The 25,791-nt window shown below is 36.1% G+C and overlaps 1 protein-coding gene across 6 annotated transcripts; it reads left to right on the top strand.

Moving 5' to 3' along the window:
- The first annotated feature begins 3,087 nt into the window (after positions 1-3,087).
- Positions 3,088-25,296, top strand: LOC112305840 (tissue factor pathway inhibitor). 6 transcript variants are annotated; one of them, XM_053918852.2, is made up of 7 exons: positions 3,105-3,196; positions 5,545-5,652; positions 12,620-12,733; positions 15,445-15,612; positions 16,229-16,300; positions 23,636-23,815; positions 24,505-25,296. In XM_053918852.2, the coding sequence occupies exons 2-7, from the start codon at positions 5,613-5,615 to the stop codon at positions 24,579-24,581; spliced, it is 651 nt and encodes a 216-aa protein (XP_053774827.1). In that variant the 5' UTR covers positions 3,105-3,196; positions 5,545-5,612; the 3' UTR covers positions 24,582-25,296. The 6 variants fall into 6 exon arrangements, 3 of the variants coding, with proteins under 3 accessions (XP_053774829.1, XP_053774830.1, XP_053774827.1); XM_053918854.1 differs by lacking the exon at positions 5,545-5,652 and having other exon boundaries at positions 3,088-3,196; XM_053918855.2 differs by lacking the exon at positions 5,545-5,652 and having other exon boundaries at positions 3,088-3,196; positions 15,441-15,612.
- The last annotated feature ends 495 nt before the right edge of the window (positions 25,297-25,791 follow it).

The following is a 25,791-nucleotide window of genomic DNA, read 5'->3' as shown; positions in this document are numbered from 1 at the left end:
GTTAACCACAAGCACTAGGTAGTTTAGATTCCAAATCAAAGGATGATGACTGAGACCCAGAATGAAGCTTAAGGACTTACTTTGTGTGAAAGATAAGCAGTTGAATTAAGAAATAGTAAAATATTTAATCTCACATTCTTCAGACAGAAATGAATGAAACAAGGGTTTGATGTAATAAAATTTAACTTTGTTTCAGAGATTTATCAGAATTTCTATATATTCTGGTTTTTAATGTCCTTTCTCATTGGGATGCTCTGTATTCTGCAACACTGCGATCTTTTCTCACACTGTCACTAAGGAACCAACTTTGCCGGATTTGTCTCACTTGTATAGAGTTGTCTGAACTTACTGAAAGATTTGATATATTTTAATAAATGAGATTCTTAATGGATAAAACTAGGGCAAGCAAAGAACAAGAGGATTATTTTTATTTCTGAGGCAAGAAATAACCAAGCTCACAGTAAAAGTCTGGCATGTTATTCAAATTGTGTGGAGTTGGAACAAAAGAAATTCACAGAGAATGATGAATGAAAAGAAGACTATTTCATACTAGCTGAGGACCTGGAACATCTAAACACTGATTAATACAAAGCAGTTTAAGACACAATGTCACATGGGCAAATTGTTGGTAAGGAAAACAATTGTAAGCAAATAATCTAGACTGAGCTATATACAACACAGTGGAAAACTAGTAATAAGTCCTCAGAAAGGAGTTCACTCCAGCCTCAGGGAGAGAACATATACAGAGTCCATGAGCGAGAGAGCAACAAGCTGTCTTATCTTGACAGTGGTTTCCGTGAGTGAGTCCCCTGTTCCCGTCATCACAAGAACACGCAGGTGTGTGGAAGCTACATGGGATCACAATGGTGCATACTTTTCATTAATGCCAAGTGCAGCTTAGATATGAAATCAACAATTTTGGGGAAAATAATTTCACCTTAGCTGTGGCTCTTTCACATGAGGTTCTTTACAAGAAAAAGATTTCTTAAATGATTTTGGGGGAAAGGGGAGTTTATTACAAGGATATATGTTCTTAAGTACTCAGGAATAATTGTACTCGTGTGAGGAAGGGCTGTCGCTATAGAGCTCAGACGGGCTCTCTCATGTCTCTTGATCAGTCCTGCCCTTTTATTCTTCCCGTTTCCTCTCTCAGGAGTTATGCACAACTTTCATTCATTCTTTTCATCATTCTCTCTCAACTAGCTTTCACCCTGTAATCAGATTGCACACACAATTATGGCCTCCAGCCCTTTATCTCAGCTTTTTGGTTAAAAGCCTGGCATTTACTATATACTGTATTTTTTCTATAGAAAAAACAAAGAATTCTGATTGACTGAACTTATTTCTATCAGAGCAGAGCTTGTAGGTTGGCCAAAATGTAACCAGTGTCCATTTCACTCCAAAAACAAGCAACTTTTAAAAATAATCTGAGCACAAAGGAAACGCTGAATGTTCTTGAGTTGCAGGTGTGAGGTAATAATTATGTGGCAAAGTTTTGCGGTTAATATGATACGAAATCCAGAACGTGGGTGAGAAAGAAGCATAGAGGAGGATCTGAGCATCTGACTCTGCAGTCAAACCACAGGCCTGGAATCACAGCTCTTCAAACTTCATTCATCCTTCCTAAACCTGTCAAATAGGTATACGGAAACAATGTTCTTCATTTAGTTATGACAATTTAATGAGATAATCTATGTGCCAGACATCAAGTAATTACTCAATAAATATTAAAAACCTACAAGAGGAAAGGTTCCTCCTCATACAGAAGTCAGAGGAAAGAAGGAAAGTTGAAGTCACAAAGAGAATCCGAGGTAGAAAATACCAAGACACTAATGGGCTTCCTGATGAAATTACTTCAGTCTTCACTGCAAAGTAGATTCTGCCACCTGAAGCAATCTCCAGTGATGCTAGTCTGAGGTGACCATAATTTCATGTAAAACTGTTAAGAGTTCATGGCAATGATATCAGCCTACACAGAGCAATGCTGAGTGAGTTCTTTAAATATTTACACATTGTGGCCCTGGCTGGTGTGGCTCAATGGATTGAACACCGACCTGTGAACAGTGTCACCAGTTCGCTTCCCAATCTGGCTGCATGCCTGGGGTGCAGGCCAGGTCCCCACTAGGGGGCACATGAAAGGCAACCACACATTGATGTTTCTCTCACTCCCTTTCTCTTTCCCTTCCCCTCTCTCTAAAAATAAATAAATAAAATCTTTAAAAACTATTTACACATTGTGTAAAATAATATAACACAAACCATAACAATAAATATGAGAGTGGTTATTGAAGGTTTGCTCTGTATGGAGGCCCATCTTAAGTGTTTTATATGTACTTATATGTATACACATACTTACATGCATCATTCCATTTACTACGTATATCCAACCTAAGACCTTTTATTATCATTACTTAGGGAAACAGAAAATGAGGTACGGAGTTTAAATAACTGACCAGAGTTGCAAAGGGAGCAGCTAACTGAGGCAGGGCTCGCAGCCTGACGCTCTGCAGTAGATAATACAGCGCATTGCTTCTGCAATCCGAGCGGGAACTTCAACAGCTCGCAGATTCTTTTCATGAATGTACTGACAATATGGATGAGACCCTTGAAGAAGATAAGAAACTGCAAAAGAAGTTTATTTCACTAAGGAACAATGCAATAATAAATACATAACAATTTAAAAATATGTAACTGGTAAGTTGTTTTTTAACTGATTACAAAAAGAATCCTGGAAAGCAAAATAAATAGTTTTTCAAAAAGGGGAATTTGAAATCCTAGTGTAAGCAGTTTCCTTTGGCAGATTCTTCTATAATAAATTTTTTTTAAAAAAGGCTTTTGAGGAGTTTGGCAAAATGATCCTAAGGAGAGCTGGAGGGACCTGACCAGGAAGCCTGGCCTTTCCCACGTGCCTGTGATCTCTGGAACTGCCTCTGAGGCTCCCCCTTGCTGCAACAGACTGCAGCGACTTTGGGCAGATTCCTGGCTGGCCCTTTCACTGCTTGCAGGATCAGATTTCATTCCCTTCATTATTCTCCACTCCTCCCATCCCTCTCCCTGCCCCCCGCAGTTTCCTGATCTATATAAAAAAGGAGGACAAAAGACAAATACTGTCTTCCATACCTGGAGGTGAAAACAAAACCACCTCAACTCTACTTTGAAAACATCTTTCCAAGAACTTTCTTCAGAGATTTTACATGTGAGTACTTAGCAATAGACTTCCTAGCACATGAGAAATAATGTTTGTTTATTGTTTTAGGGGGGAAATCAGTACTTACTTGGAGGTGAAGAGGGGTGGGGGAGGACCATTGTCTGTAACCCTAAAATGAAAATTGACTCCTGTCTGGAAAATAAAGTAAATGTATATTGCAATGCAAAATTAAGTGCTCAAAAGTTTGCATTTAGTTTTTAAGCAAACATTTATGCAATACATGTTTTTTTTTAATTATAAACAATTTTGTAAGAAATGGGTCGTATGTAGCCTTTTTATAATTTTAAGCTTGCAGTGGCAATTCTTTATGAATTATCTGTTTTTTGGACTGTTCTGAATATATGGTTTACCTTTAAATATTATGTAGTGACATGTAAAGAAATATAATAGACTATGTAAGATCCTTATGTTTAAAGAAAACTTTTTCATTACCATTAATTAATGATATTTAAAATAAGATATAAATATTAGAATTCTTGTACTCCAAATTATTTTATACCAGCATTAGCAAATCTCTCTGTGGAAATATTTTATAAGTCTCCAAAGACCAGAGCTCATATTCTAAGATACTTAAATAAAAATGTATATAATCAAGCCTACATGTAGGGTAATCATGGAAATGAAGGCAATAGACATATACCTACATGATGTACTCTCATGTCCTCATTGGTTGTGAAACTTGGCTTTTGCTAGCAAAGGAAAACATAATATAGAAGTACATGACCACAGAACTCGACAATTGTTTAATTGTGAAAAAGGCTCATTTGTATGAGAATGTCACCAAAAAATGAGGACCAAGAGCAGTTACATGTAGAAAAAAACAAAAAGATAAGCAACAGCCACACTGTGACTCAGAGCTCTGGGAATTAGTCACAAAATGACTTTGCGTAATGTATGATAACATAAACACAAAGGTCAAACCCAAGCAGGAAACATACGGCCCAGAGAGTCACTCTTCATGTGTAAAAGCATAATATTTACATCAGAGGGGTCAAGTTGTGTCAATTTTGACTTAGTGCAGAGTTTTTTAACCTAACAAAATCTTTTCATAAAACACTTGTAAGATTCTTTTCAGTTCATCCTTCCAGTGCATAATTATTTCAAGACATGTTATCTATATCTCATCTACTCCTTAACTAAAGGGTGAATGACCTCATTGAAAATTCAATGGAGTACGAAAATTTAATTTGGGACCTATAGGTTAATAAAATGATACAAAATATTCATAGGGACCTACTAAGATGAAAAAGTATTAAATACAGATAATTAACCTTATAGATGTAAGAGTAAAGTTTTTAAATCCTTAGAGTAAAACCAAATTTGTCTCCTGGTAACCATAGAGTCTTTTTGGAAAACTTTATGACATTTATAGTACTATTTGGTTCCTCTTTCTATTAGTAATGCTAAATTGGAGGACTCATTTTTAAAGGTGCAGTCCAATAGCATTTGTTCTACCTCCAATAACTAGATCAAAACTCCTTTGGGAAACGTGACCTCTGTGGCAATGGATTATGCCATCACCTACTGCTTGCTAGTCTAATTGATTGTCCATTACTCTAGTCTTTCTTCACTTGTTGATGGTACAACTATTTCAACTGGAATTGATTCTTGCTAAATTAAAAAAAAAATTAGCAATCTATAAAATGTAAAATTGTTTTCATATTAAACTATAATTTTCATAACAGTAGTTTATTCTATCCTTTAAGAATTAATTTTCTGATCTTTGCTATATCTAAATTATTGAATTTCAAATGATAATTGGACAGGATGACAAACTATGGTGGAAAAAGGCTCATCTTAAAAGGTTTAATTATTCCCTAGCAATCTAACAAAATCATAAATGTGCTATAGATTCTTTAAGAAAGGTTGGTTTATTAAATTCAGTGTCACAAACTTTTAAGACAGACTTCCACTGATATTTCTACCTGGTAGAAGAAAAACACCAAGCTAAACAGCTGAAAATATAAATAAATAAATACATAGATAAAAAATAAATATAGTTGGAATAGATGGAAGTGAAAAGGGAATGGAAGTACTCAGAGTGTTTTTTTAATCTTACTTATTAGCATAAATTAAATAAGTTCAATGATAACTGATTAAAATTGGTTAATTATATCATTAATTTATTTTTGCTATGGAGACATGATCTGAAAAATGTATTACAATCCAATTAATCTATTTTCAATGAAAGCTCTCTCCTTTTTTTGTTTACCACCTAAAACATTTAAGTTGAGTAATTTAATTTTCAGAGTTGACTTCTTGAGGACAAAATGAAGTATAGATTTTATAGAATTATACCAATACTATAATTTTCTGATCATCACCATATGCATTAGGAGAAATCTGAATTCAAGACATGAAGTGACTATGGAAGTTCTTATTTCTGAATATTAATTTCACCAAAATGAAGAAAGGGTACAAGTTATTCCACAGTCCTTTTTATGGTAGGTCACCTTTCTCGGGTCTATGAGATCCTCAGTGACTGTGTTCTTGGTGTGATACACATGTCTAGGAGCGCAGGCTTCCCACTCCTTCTTTCCCTGTTTCTACTTCTCTGTCAGGTGCCACGTGGAACCAGAGCCTAAGCTTAAGCGACCGAAAGGCTGAGAATGACCTAATCATTTCCACTTTCCTCTTTCCACAAACAATAACAAAAAGAATTGGACCCACATCAAATCTGCTCTGTTAGTCTCTCCTCAGGTCTTCCTTTGGGATTCTATGTTCTCTCTAAGTTGAAGAAAAAACAAGAGTAAAAGGACACCATGGTCCACAGTTGGAGTGCCAATGATGCACCATTTCTGTCCCAATCGTTCTGGTACACCACAGGTCCCTGAAGATACCTGGACTTATTGCAATGAATAACCAGTCAAAATGTGATGGTAGCATTTTTTATAGACCTAATAAATATCACATATTGTTAATTAGATGAGGATTTGGAAAGTATCAAACAATATGGCACAGATAAAACGTAATGTTCTTGCTACAAGCATAATGTGCCACTGACACCCTTCAACTGGAACACACCCCACCACTCTGCTGCCAGCCTCAATCCATCTCTCTTATATGTGAGTCTCACCAACATCTCTCCCATCTGTAACTCCATAATAACCCATCTCTAAGCTTCACATCATTCCTCATTTCTCAAAGTGTAGAAATGGAATAAATTTCAGTAATGGGGTCAATTTCCAGAATAAAAGCATTTGTTGCAAACTTTTGATATGTTTAAAATTTATGTAGGAAACTTCTAGGTACCCCAGAGAAATAATCAAAATGATTATATCAATATGATATGTACTCCTTATGTATGCAACTGGTTGCAAATATACATGAACATAAAGTGAATGAATTTCTGATTCATGTGTTATGAATGAACCTTGAAAATATTATGCTAAGTGAAACAAGCCAGACAAAAAAAGAACAAATCGTGTCTAATCCCACTTACATGGAATATCTAGAATAGGCAAGATTAGAGGTTACTTGAGTCTGGAAGGATTGAATGGTGAGTTATTGCTTAATGAAAACATAGTTTCTGTTTGGGTGATAAAAAACTGGGGGAGTAATGGTGAGAATTGCACAACATGGTGAATTTAATTAATACCACTGAGTTGTACATTTAAAAATGATCAAAATAGCACATTTTATTTTATACCTATTGTACCATAATAAAAATTTAATAGAAGCTATTAATAATAATTTAGTTTAAAGAATTCTAGAACCACAATAATCTCTTCATATTTTCTTAATAGAATAAAAAGTACCAATGTTATAATACTGGGATACCTATATTTTTAAAAAGAAAAACAAGATATTCCTATTTTGTTTCATGATGGAACTTTGAAGAGATTTTGACATGAAATTGTTCTACTGCAGGTCAATGTTTTCTTTTCATAACATCTTTTATCTTCTGTTGATATTGAGATGATTCAGGCCTCACAATATTAAATTGCAAGTATTCCTTCCTTTCTGTTAAATATTCTAGAAAAGTTCATGTAAAATTGGTATTATTTCTTCCTTAAAGGTTTAGAATAATTGACCACTGAAACCATCCAGGCCTGAAGTTTTCCTGAAATGCCATTTTCCTATGTTATAATGGGTACATAGAACACTGGATGCAGAAAGCAGGAAAATAGAGTAGCCAAAGGTCTTTCTGAATCATTCTCTTTCTTAACATGAACAGTAAACATAATAGAGACACAGTTAATGCATGCAATTCTTTTCTTTCTCTTCTAACTCCCAACTTTTAAATATTTATTTGTATTTTGTTCCAATGCCTTCCATTTGGAGCTATTGGCATTAGTAGTTAAGCAGAACTGTGCTGTTGGAAACCTCCATTTTGGTTTACATATATAATACCAACTTTTGCTTGTTATGTTTCCCTGATTAAAGAGAAAGTGGAAACAACATGCGATGAACAGCATTGCTTTGAAACACCCCGGGTAGTGGGGGAATCAGCCGCTGTAAGGAGGAGAGGTGAAATGACTCAAAGAAATGAACCCCACCTTCTTTTGAAACAAGGCTTTAAAAACGTAACTATGAAAATCCAGAAAACATAATTGCACACGTTTCTTTCTAAAACAGTTTTAGTAATTATGGTCAACCACATAAGAAGGAATCCTTTGAAATTATTTCCTTTATTATGTGTTTCTGTTTTATTTCCTATTGTTCATTGTAATTTTAGTATATATCATATTCTTTTGGGACTTCATTTACAAATATTTAGAAATACGTCTACCTCTATACATATCCTCTATTCTTAACTTCCTCATTATCTCTTTATTCTCCATCCCTTATTGCTTCTTAATTTGTTTCTCCATATCTCAGGCCTCCACTCTTCTCTCTTAAATGGCTGTAAGAATTAATATTCCCTATTATTATTTAGAAAGAAATTATTTCCTCTTCAAAAAAGCAAACACAAAAAAATATAGTTGTTTTAATTGATGAAGTTCTTGATCTTTTTATTCATTTTTTTAAATATATTTATTGATTATGCTATTACAGTTGTCCCAGTTCCCCCCCCTCACTCCACTCCATCCTGCCCACCCCCTCCCTTCCACATTCCCTCCCTATAGTTCATGTCCATGGGTCATACTTATAAGTTCTTTGGCTTCTACATTTCTAATGCTATTCTTACCCTCCCCCTGTCTATTTTCCACCTATCATTTATGCTATTTATTCTCTGTACCTTTCCCCCACTCTCCCCCTTCCCCTCCCCTATTGATAACTCTCCATGTGATCTCCATTTCTGTGGTTCTGTTCCTGTTCTAGTTGTTGGCTTAGTTTGCTTCTGTTTTTGTTTTAGGTGTGGTTGTTAATAACTGTGAGTTTGCTGTCATTTTTACTGTTCATATTTTTTATCTTCTTTTTCTTAGGTAAGTCCCTTTAACATTTCATATAATAAGGGCTTGGTGATGATGAACTCCTTTAACTTGACCTTAGCTGAGAAGCACTTTATCTTCCCTTCCATTCTAAATGATAGCTTTGCTGGATAGAGCAATCTTGGATGTAGGTACTTGCCTTTCATGACTTGGAATACTTCTTGCCAGTCCCTTCTTGCCTGTAAGGTCTCTTTTGAGAAATCAGCTGACAATCTTATGGGAACTCCTTTGTAGGTAACTATGTCCTTTTCTCTTGCTGCTTCTAAGATTCTCTCCTTCTCTTTAATCTTGGGGAATGTTATTATAACGTGCCTTGGTGTGTTCCTCCTTGGGTCCAGCTTCTTTGGGATTCTCTGAGCTTCCTGGACTTCATGGAAATCTATTTCCTTTGACAGACTGGGGAAGTTCTCCTTCATTATTTGTTCAAATAAGTTTTCAATTTTTGCTCTTCCTCTTCTCCTTCTGGCACCCCTATAATTCAGATGTCGGAACGTTTCAAGATGTCCTGGAGGTTCCCAAACCTCTCCTCATTTTTCTGAAGTCTTGTTTCTTCATTCTTTTCTGGTTGGATGTTTCTTTCTTCCTTGTGCTCCACACCGTTGATTTGAGTCCCAGTTTTCTTCCCATCACTATTGGTTCCCTGTACATTTTCCTTTGTCTCTCTTAGCATAGCCTTCATTTTTTCATCTAGTTTTTGACCAAATTCAACCAATTCTGTGAGCTTCTTGATTACCAGTGTTTTGAACTGTGCATCTGATAGGTTGGCTATCTGTTTGCTGCTTAGTTGAATTTTTTCTGGAGCTTTGAAGTGTTCTGTCATTTGGGCCTTTTTTTTTTTTTGGTCTTGGTGCTTCTGTTACCTAAAGGGGCAGAGCTTTAGGTGTTCACCTGGGCAGGGTAACGCTGGTCGCTGTGCTGTGATGCTGTATGTGGGGGAGGGTTTTAGAGGGAATAATGGCACCTGCTCCACTCTCTGCTGGATTTCAGTCACTCCCTCTGCTACCCACAATCAAATTGGACCCTGTGGTGCTGGTTCCCGAATGGGTGGGCTTGTGCACGCCCTAGGCCCCTGTGGGTTTCTCCAACGAGCTCTCCTGTGAGGCTGGGAGTTTCTCCTGCTGCCGCCCCAACCCCCACGGGTGTTCTCAATCAGAGGTTTGAGTCTTTATTTCCCCACGCTGGAGCCCTGGATTGCAGGGTCTGCTTCGCTCCCCGCCGTTTGTCCCAGTTTATCTCTGTGCAAGTGTGGGGCCGCGGGTTGCTACCTGCCACTCTGCCTGCTTCGTTCTCCGCCACTCTGAGTCCAGCCCTCTCGGTTTATCTGTGCGTGAATGTGGGGCCACGGGGTCTGCTAGGGGTCAGACTACCTGCCCCGTTCATCGCACACTCTACCAGTCTTGGTCCTGCCACGGCCACGGAAGTACTCTCCACCCCAGTTCCCGTCTCCGCCCCTCCTACCCATCTGGATGAGTGTTTATTTTTTATCTCCTTGGTGTCGGACTTCCTTGCCATTCTATTTTCTGTCAGTTCTGGTTGTGCGAGGAGGCAGAGTGTGTCTACCTACGCCGCCATCTTGGTTCTCCTGAACTGTCACAACATATCTTGATATGTCTCACATAACAAACGGTTTTTTGAGGAAGATGTTTGAAAGAAACCAGGTACAAAATTGCACTGACTGTAGGTTTAACCTTTTAAGACACTGGTATTATACATATATCAAGCCACTAATTAATCACCATTCTTGTGCTATCCATGAACTTCATTAAGATGACTTCTGTGTTAGAAAACTTTACATAAAACGTAAGAGTTGTATTACTGAACAGTTATAAAGTTTAAATGAAAGTTTTTGCAAGTACCTTTGCAAGTGATGCTCTAGTTGTTTGGGCAATAAAATACCAATCAAATAGAAAGTCAGCAAAATAGTAAAAACTATGTTTCTGTAGAAAAAATGTGGTCAATAAGTGTGAAAGTAGGAAAATATAAGTCAAACAGTAGGTAAAATACACCGTTTACTTTTAAACTGATGGGTGCTGAGATACTGACCTATTGGTTACATCTATTAATGGTTTTCAAAGTCAGCGTAGTTTCAAGCAGATCATCATGGTGTGAAGTAAGACCAGAACCACCACCCACAACCCACCACGTGCTGCGTGTCGTCTCAGATATTAGTGTCTAAGCAGGGCAACAGCAGCGCTGGTGGTCAGGACCCTGACAGTACACATTTCTGAGGTTCACCTTCAAACCTGCCTTTCTAGTCCTGGATTCTTCCACCTTCTCTACAATGAATGACTTACGAACTTTTGACCCACACTGTCCCAACTGGCTTCCGATCCTTGCAACCAAGGAAAGTCTAAAACTACTAAAATTGAACAACACTCTAGGCCACCATTTTTAAAGAGAGTAATGTAATGGATTTACATACCGAGCGCTCACCATGTTCTTCAGCAGCCACCCCATTGCAGCCTGCTCCCTAAGCAGTGGGATTGAAACACATGTGTTTTACCCTCAAAGCGTAACAGGGTTATTTATATACTTCAAAAAATCCAATGGAAGCAGAAGAGTCGCTGAAAAATGCTTTACAAAACTAAGATAAAAATTAGAAGTTGAGCTAGGGGGATCTTGTACACACACACACATATACATGTATATTTGTGTATTCAAGTAGTTTGTGATACAATTTAGAAGGGATACAAGAACACTGCTTCTGGCTCGAATTCAAATATGTCTTATCATTTCCAAACTGTTGCAGAAAAATGAATGTATACGTTATACATTCACAGTGATTTCAGTGAAGCTGATAGCAACATGGCATGTGTCACTTTCTTACTCCCCACACCATAACGGTGTGTACTGTAGCGGTTTCACTGGGCACATGAACAGAGAGTTCTCTGACCTGTTTGGTGGAACGTCTGTCCTGCACTTGTTCACTGGTAAGAACGCTCTTCCCGTCCCGGCTGTGCGGGGAGAGCCGCTGGCGTGCACACGCGCTCCTTCCCAGTCCCTTCCTGCAGAGCTGGGTGAGCACCACGCAATTCCATTCACCTTCCAACGCACAGAAGAAATGGCCTGTCAGAACAGTCAAAGGCCCTTTCCCATTACCTTCTGTTATGGCATTTAAATCATTTGGAAACAGGAAATATCCCTCTGCTGCTGAAATCAGTTTCCCTTAGAGCGTAGATGCGTTGGTTTATCCCTGAAAGTCACTTTTCTAGGAAGCTTTTGAATCAGATATGCCCCCAAATTGAGGGTGGAAGACCTGGGATGAAGGACCCCTGGAATGGTAGACATTTCTTTTTCAGCATCTCGGTTTGCAACCTCAGAGGACTTGGTTAGGAAAGCGGTTATACACTGGAAACCTGCATGGTTTTACGAACCAATGTTGCCACAAGAAATTATTTTAAAAGTAAAACAAGTGTATTGTAAGGAAACAAAGATGAAAATTTGGAAAACATGTTTCTTTTTATTTTTCCTTTATTAACTTCTTTTTATTACTGTTATTTTATTACAGTTGTCCCAGTTACCCCCTCTTTGCCGTCCTCTACCCAGCCCACCCACCAATCCTACAGTAATTCTTTACACGGTGTTTCTTTTTTAAAAAAGGTCCAGACAGAAGGGAAACACAGGTCAGGAATTGAAAGTTGCGTTAATAAAATACTGAAAAAATGCAAGAAAAATTAAAATATAATTATTACTAACTGAAGAAGAATAGTAGCTGTGGGGAAGATGTGACAAATAGAATTGCATATGAAAATGGATCACAGTACTTACTTAGCTATGTTGACAAGCAATCAGCCATGTCTCTTAATTTTGCCATTTTAATTGCTATTTTTAAGGTTGCAAAGTGAATGTGTAGCTGAAAATGATTAGATATATTTACTGAATGTGTATTTCATGGAATTTGTGGACAAAGATGTATGAGAATATCCATTAGAGGTAAAACATGTATATTTGGAGGCATGCATATGATTCCTACTACTCTACTGGTGATTCCACATTAACTCATTATTTATTAGATGTATCTGGGTTTGGTTTGCAGAGGTAATTTGGATAATGAAGATAAAACCGATTTTTGGGGTTTCTGTATGTCTGCTGCTCACTTGTGCCTCTCTCCCTCTTAATGCTGAGGAAGATGAATATTCTAACATTCCAGGTAAAATGTTAGAAGCATTCTTCTTTTAAACTAGTCAAAGCTCTCAATTGTAATCCCAATATTTCATATAGTTTTTCTCCATTGTGTAGGCAAATTAGTTTTTGTCAAAGTGACATTTTTCTTAGGAAATATATATGATGTGATGTGTCAGAACAAACAAACAAACAAAACCTTGGTCCACAAAAAGAAGTCACGTTAGCAAGGACAACTTTTCCCCCAGCCCGTAACATTAAACATTGAGTTAATTCTGGAAAATTGTAGGAGCGAAATGCTCAACGAACAACTCTATGAACTTTGCTGTCATTCTTTGGCTGGACAAGTGTGAGAAGAAAAAAAAAAACACAGATACTGGAGGTTTCAGCCATTGTCAATCACTCACTCCCTCTCTCTTTCTCTCTCTCTTTGCCTTTACACTCCAAGTAAGAAATTCCCAGATGAGTCCAATGTGAGAATCTAGTCAAGCAGGACACCAAACGATCTGGACAGAAATCAGTTCTAATTCCATAAAGCTACATGTCCAAAAATAAAATACTAACGGTAAAACAACAGAACAAGGGAAAGACTGTAAAGTGATTACTATTTTAAAATTATTTTTTTCTTAATCTTTTGTGGTAAACTAGTAAACTGATTGAAAACTCACATCGTTGGTAATGGTGAGACATTATGAACAGAGTGATAGCTTGTATTTGTAGGTTTGCTTTTAAGGCACAAAGAATTTCCATAAAAACATTCTTATTGTGTATCTCTCACAGCTGTGTAAAGTGATTTCGTTCAGTGCACTTTCCTTGGATAAAGACTGAATAGATACTTGTGCCTGAAACTGGTAGGTAGTAGGGAAGCAATGAAGACTGACCCCGGGTTCTCAGGAATCTGTTTCACACAGGAGATGGGAGGGTAGACAGGTTATTTCAGTACAAGGTATTAAATGATGTGATGGAGGTTTCCACAGGGTGTTGCTGTTGATACACAGAGGAAGGGAGCTCATCTAAGCTTGGCAATGGGAGACCCAAGCTTGCAGAAGTGACCAGGTGGTACATGCTGCATCACTTCTTTGGGGCAGATCTGAAGATCTGCAGTGGCCAGACCCACAGCTTGAAGCCCAGCCACCCACGCAGGCCAAGGCCAGATGAGCCCAGCTAACCAGTAGGCGGGAGCAAGCCCAGCTAGGATCAACAGGGTCATTCAAATCCTACCCAGAAACGAAAAACAAAGGCTTATTGTTATATGGCACCAAATATATATATACATACAAACACACACAAACATATGTATGTACACATATGTACATATATATATACACACATAAATTTTTAAAAGATGGAACATTATTCAATAAAGTGAAAGCCATAATGTGCCTTACAATAAATCAGAATTTGTCCATGGCTGGTGTAGCTCAGTGGATTGAGCACGGGCCTGTAGACCAAAGGGTCACCAGTTTGATTCCCAATCAGGGCACATGACTAGGTTGTAGGTTAGATCCCCAGTAGGGGTGCACAAGGGGCAACCATACACATGTTTCTCTCCCTTTCTTCTCCATCCCTTCCCTTCTGTCTAAAAATAAATAAAATCTTTAAAAATTATGTGAATAATTATAATCTAAGGTCAAAAAATCACATTGTGCAATTATTTCAACCTTTATATTTTCTGTCATTGTACATACGCAAATCTGGATTCTGTAGAGTTAAGTCCTATGTTTAACTAGAATAAATATGTTGTCTGAAAACAGACAAACTTATCTCTTATGAGTTTCAAAAAATTTTAATTTCCTCACCTTGGAAAATTGAACCAGACGATAATCAAAGACTCAAAGAATTTTAGAGTTAGAATGTCCTTGATAATGAAAATTTCTTGAGATTATCATACTTTAATAACTAAGTTCAGTTCTCTTATTTACAGAGTGTGCTTGTAGACAAAGCTTGTAACGTCAATCACAGTGGCACGACTTCTGTGACCGCTGCGGTTAGCCTGCTTTGGAGCACTAACAGAGGATGGGTGGGAGGCTTTTTCCAAAGCCTCTGCAACCCCTGAACATCTGCTTCCTTTCTGCCTTTGCACTGGTGCAGCCCTTCCACTGACTGGGAGGAAGAATAGGAAACCAAGGTGCAGGGTGTCATACTGAACACAGATATTAGACCCGGCATAAGAATTCAGGAATTTCTAAGAATAGCTATGAAAAGCTCCCATACCCTTCAAAGCTTCTCCAATTTTTTAATTGAAATTTCTTATTGAAGCAACACACTACACTTTTTCTCCATTGAGACCTCACACCTAAACAAATGAAATATTTATAGACCTTTCTTAATGTGGATACACATAAACTTAATAAAAATAATCAAACCTAATTTTTGCCATAATATTTTATACGTCCAATCCAAGGGTAAAAATAACTCAGTATCTTCTATTCTCTCAAGTTTTGAAAACAGTTGATAATTAATGCCCTGTTAATTTACTATGAAAACTTTAGGACTTGAAATTCAAATAGCAAAATGCATGACAGTAGTTGCATCTTCCTTATTCTAAATGTCACAGTAAATACAAAAATTTTAATATTGTACCATTGTAAAGTTATTTTACCTTACCTTTAATTTTTCATATTTACTCCTTAAGTAACTTCAACACAACTAGTTTCGTATACATTTAATTAATATAATTAAATTACCTGTAAAAAAGAGTATTGTTTTCTGATATTTTATAATTTCTTGAAAAGCCAGATTTCTGCCTTTTGGGAGAAGACCCTGGACCCTGTCGAGGCTATATCACTAGGTATTTTTATAACAACCAGTCAGAGAAGTGTGATAAATTCAAATATGGTGGGTGCCTGGGCAACCCAAACAATTTCGATTTGCTGGAAGAATGCAAGAACACCTGTGAGAATCCATGTAAGTTCATTTCTCGTTTGATTTTACCTCATTATAGGCATGTTTTAAAAAACATGACATCTTACAGGATGTTCAATTTTACTTAGCTTTTGTTTTAGCCATGCAAATCTAATAGAAATTAGTCATTATGTTAAAAAAAATTTAAACACGAATATTTAAGAAATCTAACTACAATGAAAATTGTTTCCACAAATCCAACAGAGTGTTTTTAGGTTACATGATTTAATTTTATTTCCTGAGAAAACTGTATTATCATTTAGGCTCAAGAGTAGGACCGCTGAAATCCTTAAGTTTATAGAAATTTGAGGGCAAGTAGTTCTTTGGAAACTTCCACTCAAAATCAATCAGTTTTATGTGACCATAAAATTATTTAAAGGATTGACTTAAACATTCAACCTCATGCTTTTTTTTACTAACAATCACAAAGTTGCTCAGGAAAATGTTATTTTATCTTTATATGTGTAACTTTTTAAAAGATCCACTGTGCACTAATTTAACATAGCCATGTGAATAAAACTTCTAAAAGCTTGCTTTTCTTACCACAACAGCTGTGCTGTGCTTTTGTTTATGAGCCTGTGACGGTGTCTTACACTTTGATTGACTGTATGTTTTCCAGTGAACGGTACCAGCACCCAGCCTGTTCCTGTCCCCATGACACCCCCACCTCCCCCACCTATCAAAAATTGGGGTAAGAATTTTATTTTTTTTTAAATTTGGTGCCTGAAAAATATTATCATATTAACAATAAAAGCAGAATGCATATTACAACTGTGATTAAAAAAAATTATACCTTGTTATTATTTAATAATAGGTGTGTTAAAATACTGAGATTCAAAATCTTTAAGACATTTAATCTCAGAAAAGTAATAATTTCCTAATCTATTTTTAAATATGCATTGAAATAGGCTTTTGATTCCATATCACATGGTATTTAAGTCTATGCCAAATTTAATTTATAAAACGATTCTATAAAGTATCATCTCAATGTCTGATGTTCAAATCACAATGGCAGCAGTGCGTCAGAGGCTGAGGTAAGTGCTCTTAGCTGAGTGTGACATGGAACCCAGTCTCTGCTGTTACACTGAACTGCTGTTCACAGTTGGCAATTTTACCATGGCTTTCTTTCTTTTCTTTTTTTCTTTCTTTATTTCTCTCAGCATATAAATGTCTTTTCATTTTTATTTTTTATTGACTTCATTGGGATGACATTGGATAATAAAATTATGTGGGCTACATACACAATTCTATGTGGTACACACATACTGTATTATGTGTTCCATCACCAAGTCAAGTCTTCTTCTGTCACCATTTATCCCCCTTTACCCTCTACTACCACCCCTGACCCCTTTGCCCTCTGGAGATCACCATACTGTTGTCTGTCTATGAGAGGTTTTTTGGGGGATGGTTGTTTTTTGTTTGTTTGTTTGGTTTTTGCTTAATCTCTTCACCTTCTTTACCCAGTCCCAAAACACCCTCCTCTCTGACAGCTATCCACCTGCTTTCGATCTATGAGTCTCTTCCTATTTTGTTAGTTTATATCATTCCTTAGATTCCACATATATGTAAAGTCATATGGTACTTGTCTTTTTCAGACTGGCTATTTCACTTAGCATAATTCTCTCCAGGTATAGCCTTGCTGTCACAAAAAGTAAGATTTCCTTCTATTTTTAAAGCAGATTAGTATTCCATTGTGTAAATGTACCACGGCTTTCTCAGTCACCCATCTACTGAGCAGTTGGTCTGCTTCCAAATCTTGGCTATTGCAAATAACACTGCTATGTATAGGGGGGCATGTATCCTTTTCAATTAGTGTTTCGGGTTTCTTCAGGTATATTCCCAGAAGTAGAATTGCTAAGTCTTAAGGCAGTTGCATTTTTAAGTTTTTGACATAACTCCATACTGCTTTCCACAATGACCCCGTTAATCTGCATTCCCACAAGCAGAGCACTAGGGTTCCCCTTCCTCCTCATCCTCAACAATTGTTCTTTGTGGGTTTATTGATGACAGCCAATCTGACAGGTGTGGGCTTATGTCTCCCTGTGGTTTTAACTTGTGTTTCTCTGATTGTTAGTGACTTTGAGCATCTTTTCATATGTCTATTGTCCATCTGCACTGTGGCTTTATTTAGAAAAAAGCCGGGATGAAGAAAACTGTGGGCTCTCCCCTGGATTAGGCAGCATCTAGACCAGCAGTTTTCAGTCATTTTCATCTCAGGGCTCACATAAACGAATTACTGAAATTCTGCATCCCACCAAAAATATTTGCCTATCTGACAAAAAAAAGGCATAATTTGACTGATTTACAAAATACAATAATAGTGATAGTTTTTACCTACCCTCTGTGCTCCAAAGGACTTTTTAATAAATCTGGTGCTTGTACATAAGGATTTCTGGTTCAAAGAAATAACCAATCAACTCAACCTTATTATGTGATGTAGTCAGTAAGATACAGCTCTGTTACATGACCTATGTATTTATGTTTCAAGACAGGACATTCACCCTGGACAGCTACAGTTGTGTTGACTGTTGTCATTTATATATTTGACAATCTAAGGAAAAAGAGGTCAGTGCCCCTGACTAAATAGTCACCTATGCATGTTTTAAAAGTTCTTGTTGCACACTGGTTGAAAATGACTCATCTAGAGAAAGAAATCCAACCCAATAAATATCTACCCATTTTTTCAATATGCGAAGACTTCTCTGTGCAGACAAGGTCCCTCACAGTCTATTCCCCTGCAACCTTTTAATTTTAATATTCTAGTCGTCCATCTTCTACATTTCACACTAGGCAAAGTGGTCTAGTACACACTGGAAACAAATTCCACATTGCACATTTTCCCACTGGCTGCCCTCTCTTCTCTTCTACATGGAATGCCAGTTTCTGCCCCTGTAATGCTACTTGATTCTTGTTAAAGGATAAAGACACATGCTTTTTTGCTGTGCAGATTTACTTCATGTAAATAATAAATTTATTAAAGTAGTGAATAAATTTACTCCATTCCTAATCAGAAATACATTCCAATCTCCAGCCTTTTCTTTATGACCACAGGGCACTTTATGAGAACAGGACACTGGGGTCACTCTGAAACATCTTTAGTATATAAACTATTTAATATTTATTATGTAATACGTTGTATTATGTAATTTGAGCATTATAATTTCATGCAACATGGAAATTAGAAAAACTGAAGTAAATCAGCCTTATTTCCATTACACAGAAACAATTGCTGTCAACATGCTAGCATATTATTTTAATATTTCTTGGCTATTTTTCCAGCTCATCACAAAGTAAATAAAATGCAAGACTGAATGTAGCTTCTGGAGAATCCCCAACAGCATAGAATAAGCTGAGCATAAAATAGTCTGTTTTGTAGAGTGGGAGCCTAGTAAAATGTTAAGCTTGCTACGTGCTAGAAACATCTGTGTGGTAATCATCTTGTCACTGACTGGACCTCCTCTCAGCTTTGGCCTAATGGACAGCATGCTATCATTTCCATTCCCATTTGTACGTGCTTGTATATGTTTAAGTTTGGTGTGCTGACACAAATAGATGAATTAGCACACTTTATGGATTCTAAGATGTGAATTTCTCCATTTTTTAACATGCTTAAATAATGATGAACCTGACAAAGATAGCATGTAATGGAGTAATTGTGTTTTCTTTCTTTATAAGCAGCACATAAAAAAATGATGCATTTAAAAATCAATGCATCTTCAATTCTACATGAATTATATTTTGTAGAACATTTGAGGAGCTATGAGCAATTCCTAGTTCTACATAGTACCCTTCTACTTTTGTGGGTATGAAAAGAAAAACAAGCAATGAACAATAAATAAATATATTGCAGTAAGGCCTATATTTTGTTAAATAATATTTAGGCACTTTTAAACACTACAAACATATAAGTATACATAAAATTTTAGTGGAAAATTCAGCTGCATCTACCAAAAGATAAATCGAATATAGCTTTTTGCATAATTCTAATTTCTAAATATCTTGTCTCTAAATATCAGAACCCATGTGCAAGTATGCTCATGAACTATTGTCTGAAATTGAAGAAAATAGAAATAATCTATGTACCGGTACATGAGTAATGGAGTGTACTACATTAAACATCTGTAGTTGAACCACAAATAAAATATTGTGCATACATTTGAAAAATCAAGTATTATAAATATGAACAAACATAAAAACATACCCAACAAATAGTATCAAGATAATAATAATACATAACGATATAGTAATATATGTTTGCATAGGCAAACATTTTGATACCAAACCACTCATAGTAGGTAAAGGGTCAAATTCTAAAGAACTTCTGTTTTTAATCATTACTTTTGTATTATTTGACCAATTTGTAATGATAATTTGTAATTAGAAAATAAAAATATGTTTTTCTTCACCATAAAATTATGGGAGAAAAAATAACTTTGTATTCAAGGAAAAATTAGTTATTCAATTACATAAGATAGTCTCAGAAGACAAAAAATAGTTTACAAGTCCCAATGTGGTTCATAAAACCCAATTTGGTTTGTAAAATTAAAAGCTAAATAGCCATGTAAAAATGGGAACAGTAAGAAAGACATCACAGTAAAGATTTAGAGTATAAGATTCAAAGTTTAATGTGTAGGTTTAAAAGAAAGTTTACATTAACTGCCTCATATATAAAACTGAATTAGAAGTGGCACCTTACAATTTAGCAGTCATACGAGGTGAGGTGATGCTAATTCCTGGAAGAAACTACCTGAATTCTGAAACCTATCATATACTCTCGAAATGGAAACTATCCAACTGATTATTAACAGAAAGATTGAGACAGAATGCATTTGGTAAGTAAAGTCCCTTGGAAAAGGAACAGAGTCAGGTTAGTGTCTTTTTATTCTATGTTCAATTTATGTGAATAGCCCTGGCTGGTGTGGCTCAGAGGATTGAGCACTGTCCTGTGAAGCAGAGGGTCGCTGGTTCAATTCCCAGTCAGAGCATATGCCTGGGTTGCAGGCCAGGTCCCCAGTAAGGGGGCACATGAGAGGCAACCACACATTGATGTTTCTCTCCCTCTCTTCTCCCTCCCTTCCCATCTGTCTAAAAATAAATAAAATCTTTAAAACTTATGTGAATAATTATAATCTAGGGTCAAAAAATCACACTGTGCAATTATTTCAACCTTAACATTTTCTGTCATTGTATATATGCAAATCTGGATTCTGAAGAGTTAAGTCCTATGTTTAACTAGAATAAATATGTTGTCTGAAAGCAGACAAGCTTATCTCTTATGAGTTTCAAAAAATTTTAATTTCCTCACCTTGGAAAATTGAACCAGACAATAATCAAAGACTCAAAGAATTTTAGAGTTAAAATGTCCTTAAGAAACCATCTGCTCCATTAAGTTAATGATGCTGTTGTTTATGCTAGCATACCCAATAATATTTTTCTGCTTGGAGTTAAAATGATTTGAGGAGAAATGGATTAATTTACAGATCAGGTGTAATTCATGTTCTGAAGCAAAATGGCCTCATAAAAACTTCCGTACTGATGATAATTTATTTCATTATTTAAAACTTTTAAATGTTAACTATTTATAATACTACATCCTTAGTGGCTAATTTCAAATTTAACCCACTATCAAAATACCCTTATTTGTAATGCTGGGAACCTCGACTCTAATCTGGATCAAAGGTGACTGGTGTTTGATGATCTGTGTAGGCAATAATTAAATCAGGTTAAATAAAGTGAGATAAACTGTCACCAGGTCAGTCACGAACAGACACTCGGAGTAGGACCAGGTATGTGCTAAGAGGGATAATTCAGTCTGCACACCAGATCCCAGGCTCTCAGAAGCAACATGCCAAACACCTTATGATTCAGAGACAGTAACAGTTTCAGGTAGAGGCAATGTGATGCCTAAGACTTTAGCTGGTAGTGAAACTCTCTCTGATGACATCTCTGTTGGTCAACAGTACCCTTGCTCTGAAATCAACCCGCTCTCTGCCTTCTCCTTGCCTGTTCGACATTATAAGGAACCTTTCCCTTGGTTCTGTGTAGACCTGTTCAGTGTCAGACATTGTCGAGTACTGGATAGCATTGCTATTAAGTCATAATAACTAACATTTGTAAAGAAGTGTACAACTTACAAGTACATCTTCATATAGTATCTGCAACTTACTGTGGGCTAATATGTCTTGTGTATAAAATATTAACATGAAATGGATGTATGAATCATATTTCATCATATGTTTCTGCTATAATGCACCAGTAGGTGCTTGCTTATAGGGTATTTTTCCTAAACTTCGGTGATGACTTTGGAAGTTCATGGAGATGGAAGTGGTAACAAATAATAACCATCACACCCCAGCCCTCAGGTGGATGAGAATCCATAGCACGCACATTGGAAAAGGTTGCACAGTAGGAGGGCTCAATTGCAGTGTCTCTCAGACTATTAGAAAATTCCTCTTGCATAAGCTATTGTTGACCACAGATTTCAACATTTTCTAGAAAGTTAGGAATGCATTCTCGTCCAGTGCATTTTAGTTTTGATTTGTGATGGCAACGATCATGCACTACACGTCCCAAAGAGGATGCACAAAAGCATAAATTAGACTACATGGTTTTGGATAGTGTCCTAGTTTTATAGACCCTGGGAGTTTCTTAATATTCTTTATGTGATTACAGTTGTTGTTTCTGGCAAAGTATATCACCCTTCTAAAATGTCTTCTTCTACATTCTTCCCACAAAATTCCAACTCCTCTTATATTTCCATAAATTCTCTTATTATATGCAGCGGTATAGCAAGACATTCCAATCTTTACTTAAACATATACAAGGCAAGAGGCAGTAAACATAAATATACCAATTTAAGATTTAATTTTTTACCTCCAATTGTTTCACTTTATTCATATTCTTTTACAGACTATTCATCTGGGGTTCACTTGCCATCAGACAGCTTACTCCTGTCTCCACGTCCTATTTGCCGTCCTTGGCTATGGGATTCCTCAAAGTTCTATCTCCTGCCAATATTGAATATTTGTCTGCATTTGCTGTCCCACATCTCATCCTTTGGCAAAGCCACTGAAGTTTTCTTATGCTGCTTTCTCACTGTCCAACAACATAACTGCTGTGTTGCTTCACAAACGATATCAAGCAGTTTGGCTCTGCTGCTAAAGAGTAGCAATTTCCTCTCACTGACAGGAATTCCCACACAAGCTAAATACTGCCATTGGGCTGAATCGAGCTCTCTGCTTTGCCTTAAGGAAATGAGTGCTCCTTGAGTCACCCTAGTTGTGTTTTTATCTTCTGTTTTTGAGAGTGTTTAATCCCACTGCCAGACCAGCCTGTCTGTCTGGTTTCAACATGCAAGTGTTTTATCTTACTGATTCAGCAGTATACTTCCCTTTGCAAGCGTGTGTAACTCTTCTAGAGCTCATGTCTCAGTTTATGAGAAAACTTTACTACTAAGTCAAACCATTTCTTCTGTGCTCCTTCTCTGAAGCTTAGAGTGTTTTACACTTGAATTCCCGCACTTCACACTGTGATTATATTACATCATTCAGAAGTTTGTCAGTCAGGTGAAGAACCTCTTCCTCAGCTCCAGTGATGTCAGACAACAAGTAAGGGTGCTGCTCATCGGGACTTTTTAACAGTTGATTCTTGAACAAATGATATGGAAATATTAATACCTTTTGGGGGGTATATTGTTAACAAACTATCAGAAGTTAAATTGCGTAATAGTTGTTGCTTTTGTTATGTACTAGTTTTTTGTTATATATATAGACAGTACTCATAGTTCTTTCCCTTAGCAAATGTATCTGGTTTTTCATCTATTGGAGGTCTCAGTCTAGCAGACACTTAGGGATTAGTTAAGCATTTTCGTGGAATTGAAATACATGCATTTTACTAAGTACTACTTTTATTTATTTAGGTTACTGTTTCACATATAAGTGCCACAGCACTCATCTATAAACAGTAATATGAAAGTCTCAGATTAAGTATCATATAATGACTTACTAAGTTTTCTTCATGTTCTCAGTCTATGTAGGCCCCTCCTGGTGTCGGACCCCAGCAGACAGAGGATTGTGTAGAGCAAACATCACAAGATTCTACTTCGATTCAGTTTCCATGAAGTGTCTCACATTTAGTTACACTGGATGTGGAGGGAATGAAAACAATTTTATTTCCAGTCAATCATGTCGGAGGGCTTGCAGAAAAGGTAAAGAAGACATTCTTTGTGTTAATTTTCTAGTGTTTAAGAAAACAATTTTATGGAAATGATCAATGAATTTTAATCTATGAAAAATATGAAATTAATTCTGTTTATTATGAGAAACAAAGTGTTATAATTTAACTAATAAATGTTCCCTTTTCAACTACTTTAAGATAATATTGATGGATATTACCTGCAATTTCCCTTAATGTGTCTTCATAGAACAATAATTAATTTAAAAATAATTTTATTCTTTTAATATTTATATACTAAATTTTCATTTTAAAGGACTATACTAATATATTTAAGTCTTCTATAATGTACAAAATTAAATATTTTCTTCTGAATATAAAATTACACATTTATAGAATAGTGTTAATTATGTAAATAAAATCATCTATACTCCACCAGTCATACACAGCCACATCTTTATGTTTTTAATAAAATGATCGTAAACATCTAACTGAAAGTAAATGATAAAGATAAACATGTTGATTTGTTCTAGCTAACTTTTATATATGCAAACTGACTTCCTTAGAAATAGGTTGTCCAGTACAAAGATATAGACAAAATAAAGGCTTTTAAACTAGTCACATTTGTTATGTTAAATATTAAAAGATAATGAGGACATTTTAGATAACATAACACAATAAATCATTTTATCATGCATAAATTTGTTTCTTTTCCTTTTGTAGGTTTCATCAAAAAAGGGTCAAAAGGAGGATTAAGGAAAGATAAAAGAATAAGAAAGAAGCATTCAGTGGGAATATAATATTACAACATCTAAACATTTTAGATGAAGCTTTTCACTATGATTTCTATTTTTTAAAATCCTTTTTAATTAATATTTTCATGAATTTCTTATGCATATATTACCTGTTATTAAGACATTTTCATCAGCATTCCTTTTCTAATCTACTCAAATTGTTTATTCTAGGGCTATAATTTATTAAATGATTACTATGAATTTATTTATTCTCTTGATCCCTTTCTATTTACCATTTAATGACAAATTATCAGAGGGCTGGCCACATCAAATCAATCTGTTTTTCCTTTTGGCCCTCATCTATTTCATAATATGTTGTCAGTTCTTTGTTTTGCTCCTACATGTATATATGATCTGCATGAGGATGATCTCCTGCAGAGCCCATGCCCAGAGTGAGAAATGTAGCCATTAAAAACAAGCACTTTTGGATTTTCACATCTAAAACGGTGACAAGCACCTTCTTCTGACAAAGACGACTCACTCGTGCATTTGGAAAGACCTGGTAACAGTAGAATTCTATGATGGGCTACCCTCCCTAGACATACTTCTCCTTTTGCATTAACCAGCACATCCATGGATCTTGAGCCAAACCACATTCGAACAATGAAGAGTCAATTCTGTCACTTGCCAGCCTGATGTTGTCTGATTTAAATTTTTCTTTTGCTCACTAATGACTTGTTATATCAATAAAGGTGGTTCAATAAATTATATGTTAAATACAGATCGCAAAAAGAAAAAACTTTCTACAAAAGGGAAGTTTTTAATGGCAAGCTAAAGGAAATTCTGCTTATGTACTTCCTAATTTTATGGTTTAATAAAATTTTTTTCTTACCAAAAGTATTGAAAGCCCCTTAAACCCATTCATCCATCATTAGGTTTTGTGCGCAATGCAACAAGTAATTCTTACTTAAAAAAGAAAAAGCATGTTATTTCTATAGAAGGGGAAAAGAAAAGTCTCAGAAAGCTTCTCCTAGAAAATTCACGCACTGTTCACTCTTGGGGCTTTAGCATTTCTCTGGAGTTAATGCACTAATTCCAGATCTACACTCTTCCTTCTCTGCTGAGCCGCACACAATCTGGCATCTCCACAGCCTCTTACACATATCAGTTTCTGTACTGTTCACCTCACACTTCACATTTAACTTTGAACTTGTCATCTAGAAACAACTAATCACTTCATCCATTTAGTTTAGCTTAATGACCACTCGCTAGCAAC

This window comes from Desmodus rotundus, chromosome 2 (genome assembly GCF_022682495.2).
Source record: "Desmodus rotundus isolate HL8 chromosome 2, HLdesRot8A.1, whole genome shotgun sequence".
Lineage (NCBI taxonomy): Eukaryota > Metazoa > Chordata > Mammalia > Chiroptera > Phyllostomidae > Desmodus > Desmodus rotundus.
This window is presented reverse-complemented; position numbering and strand designations above follow the sequence as displayed.

Excerpts from the sequence above, each read along its gene's own strand:
- LOC112305840 (XM_053918852.2), top strand. The coding sequence starts at position 5,613 with ATGAAGAAAGGGTACAAGTTATTCCACAGTCCTTTTTATG. Across the intron at positions 12,734-15,444 it reads TGAATATTCTAACATTCCAG|ATTTCTGCCTTTTGGGAGAA; the intron begins GTAAAATGTTAG and ends TTGAAAAGCCAG. Across the intron at positions 16,301-23,635 it reads CCCACCTATCAAAAATTGGG|TCTATGTAGGCCCCTCCTGG; the intron begins GTAAGAATTTTA and ends TCATGTTCTCAG.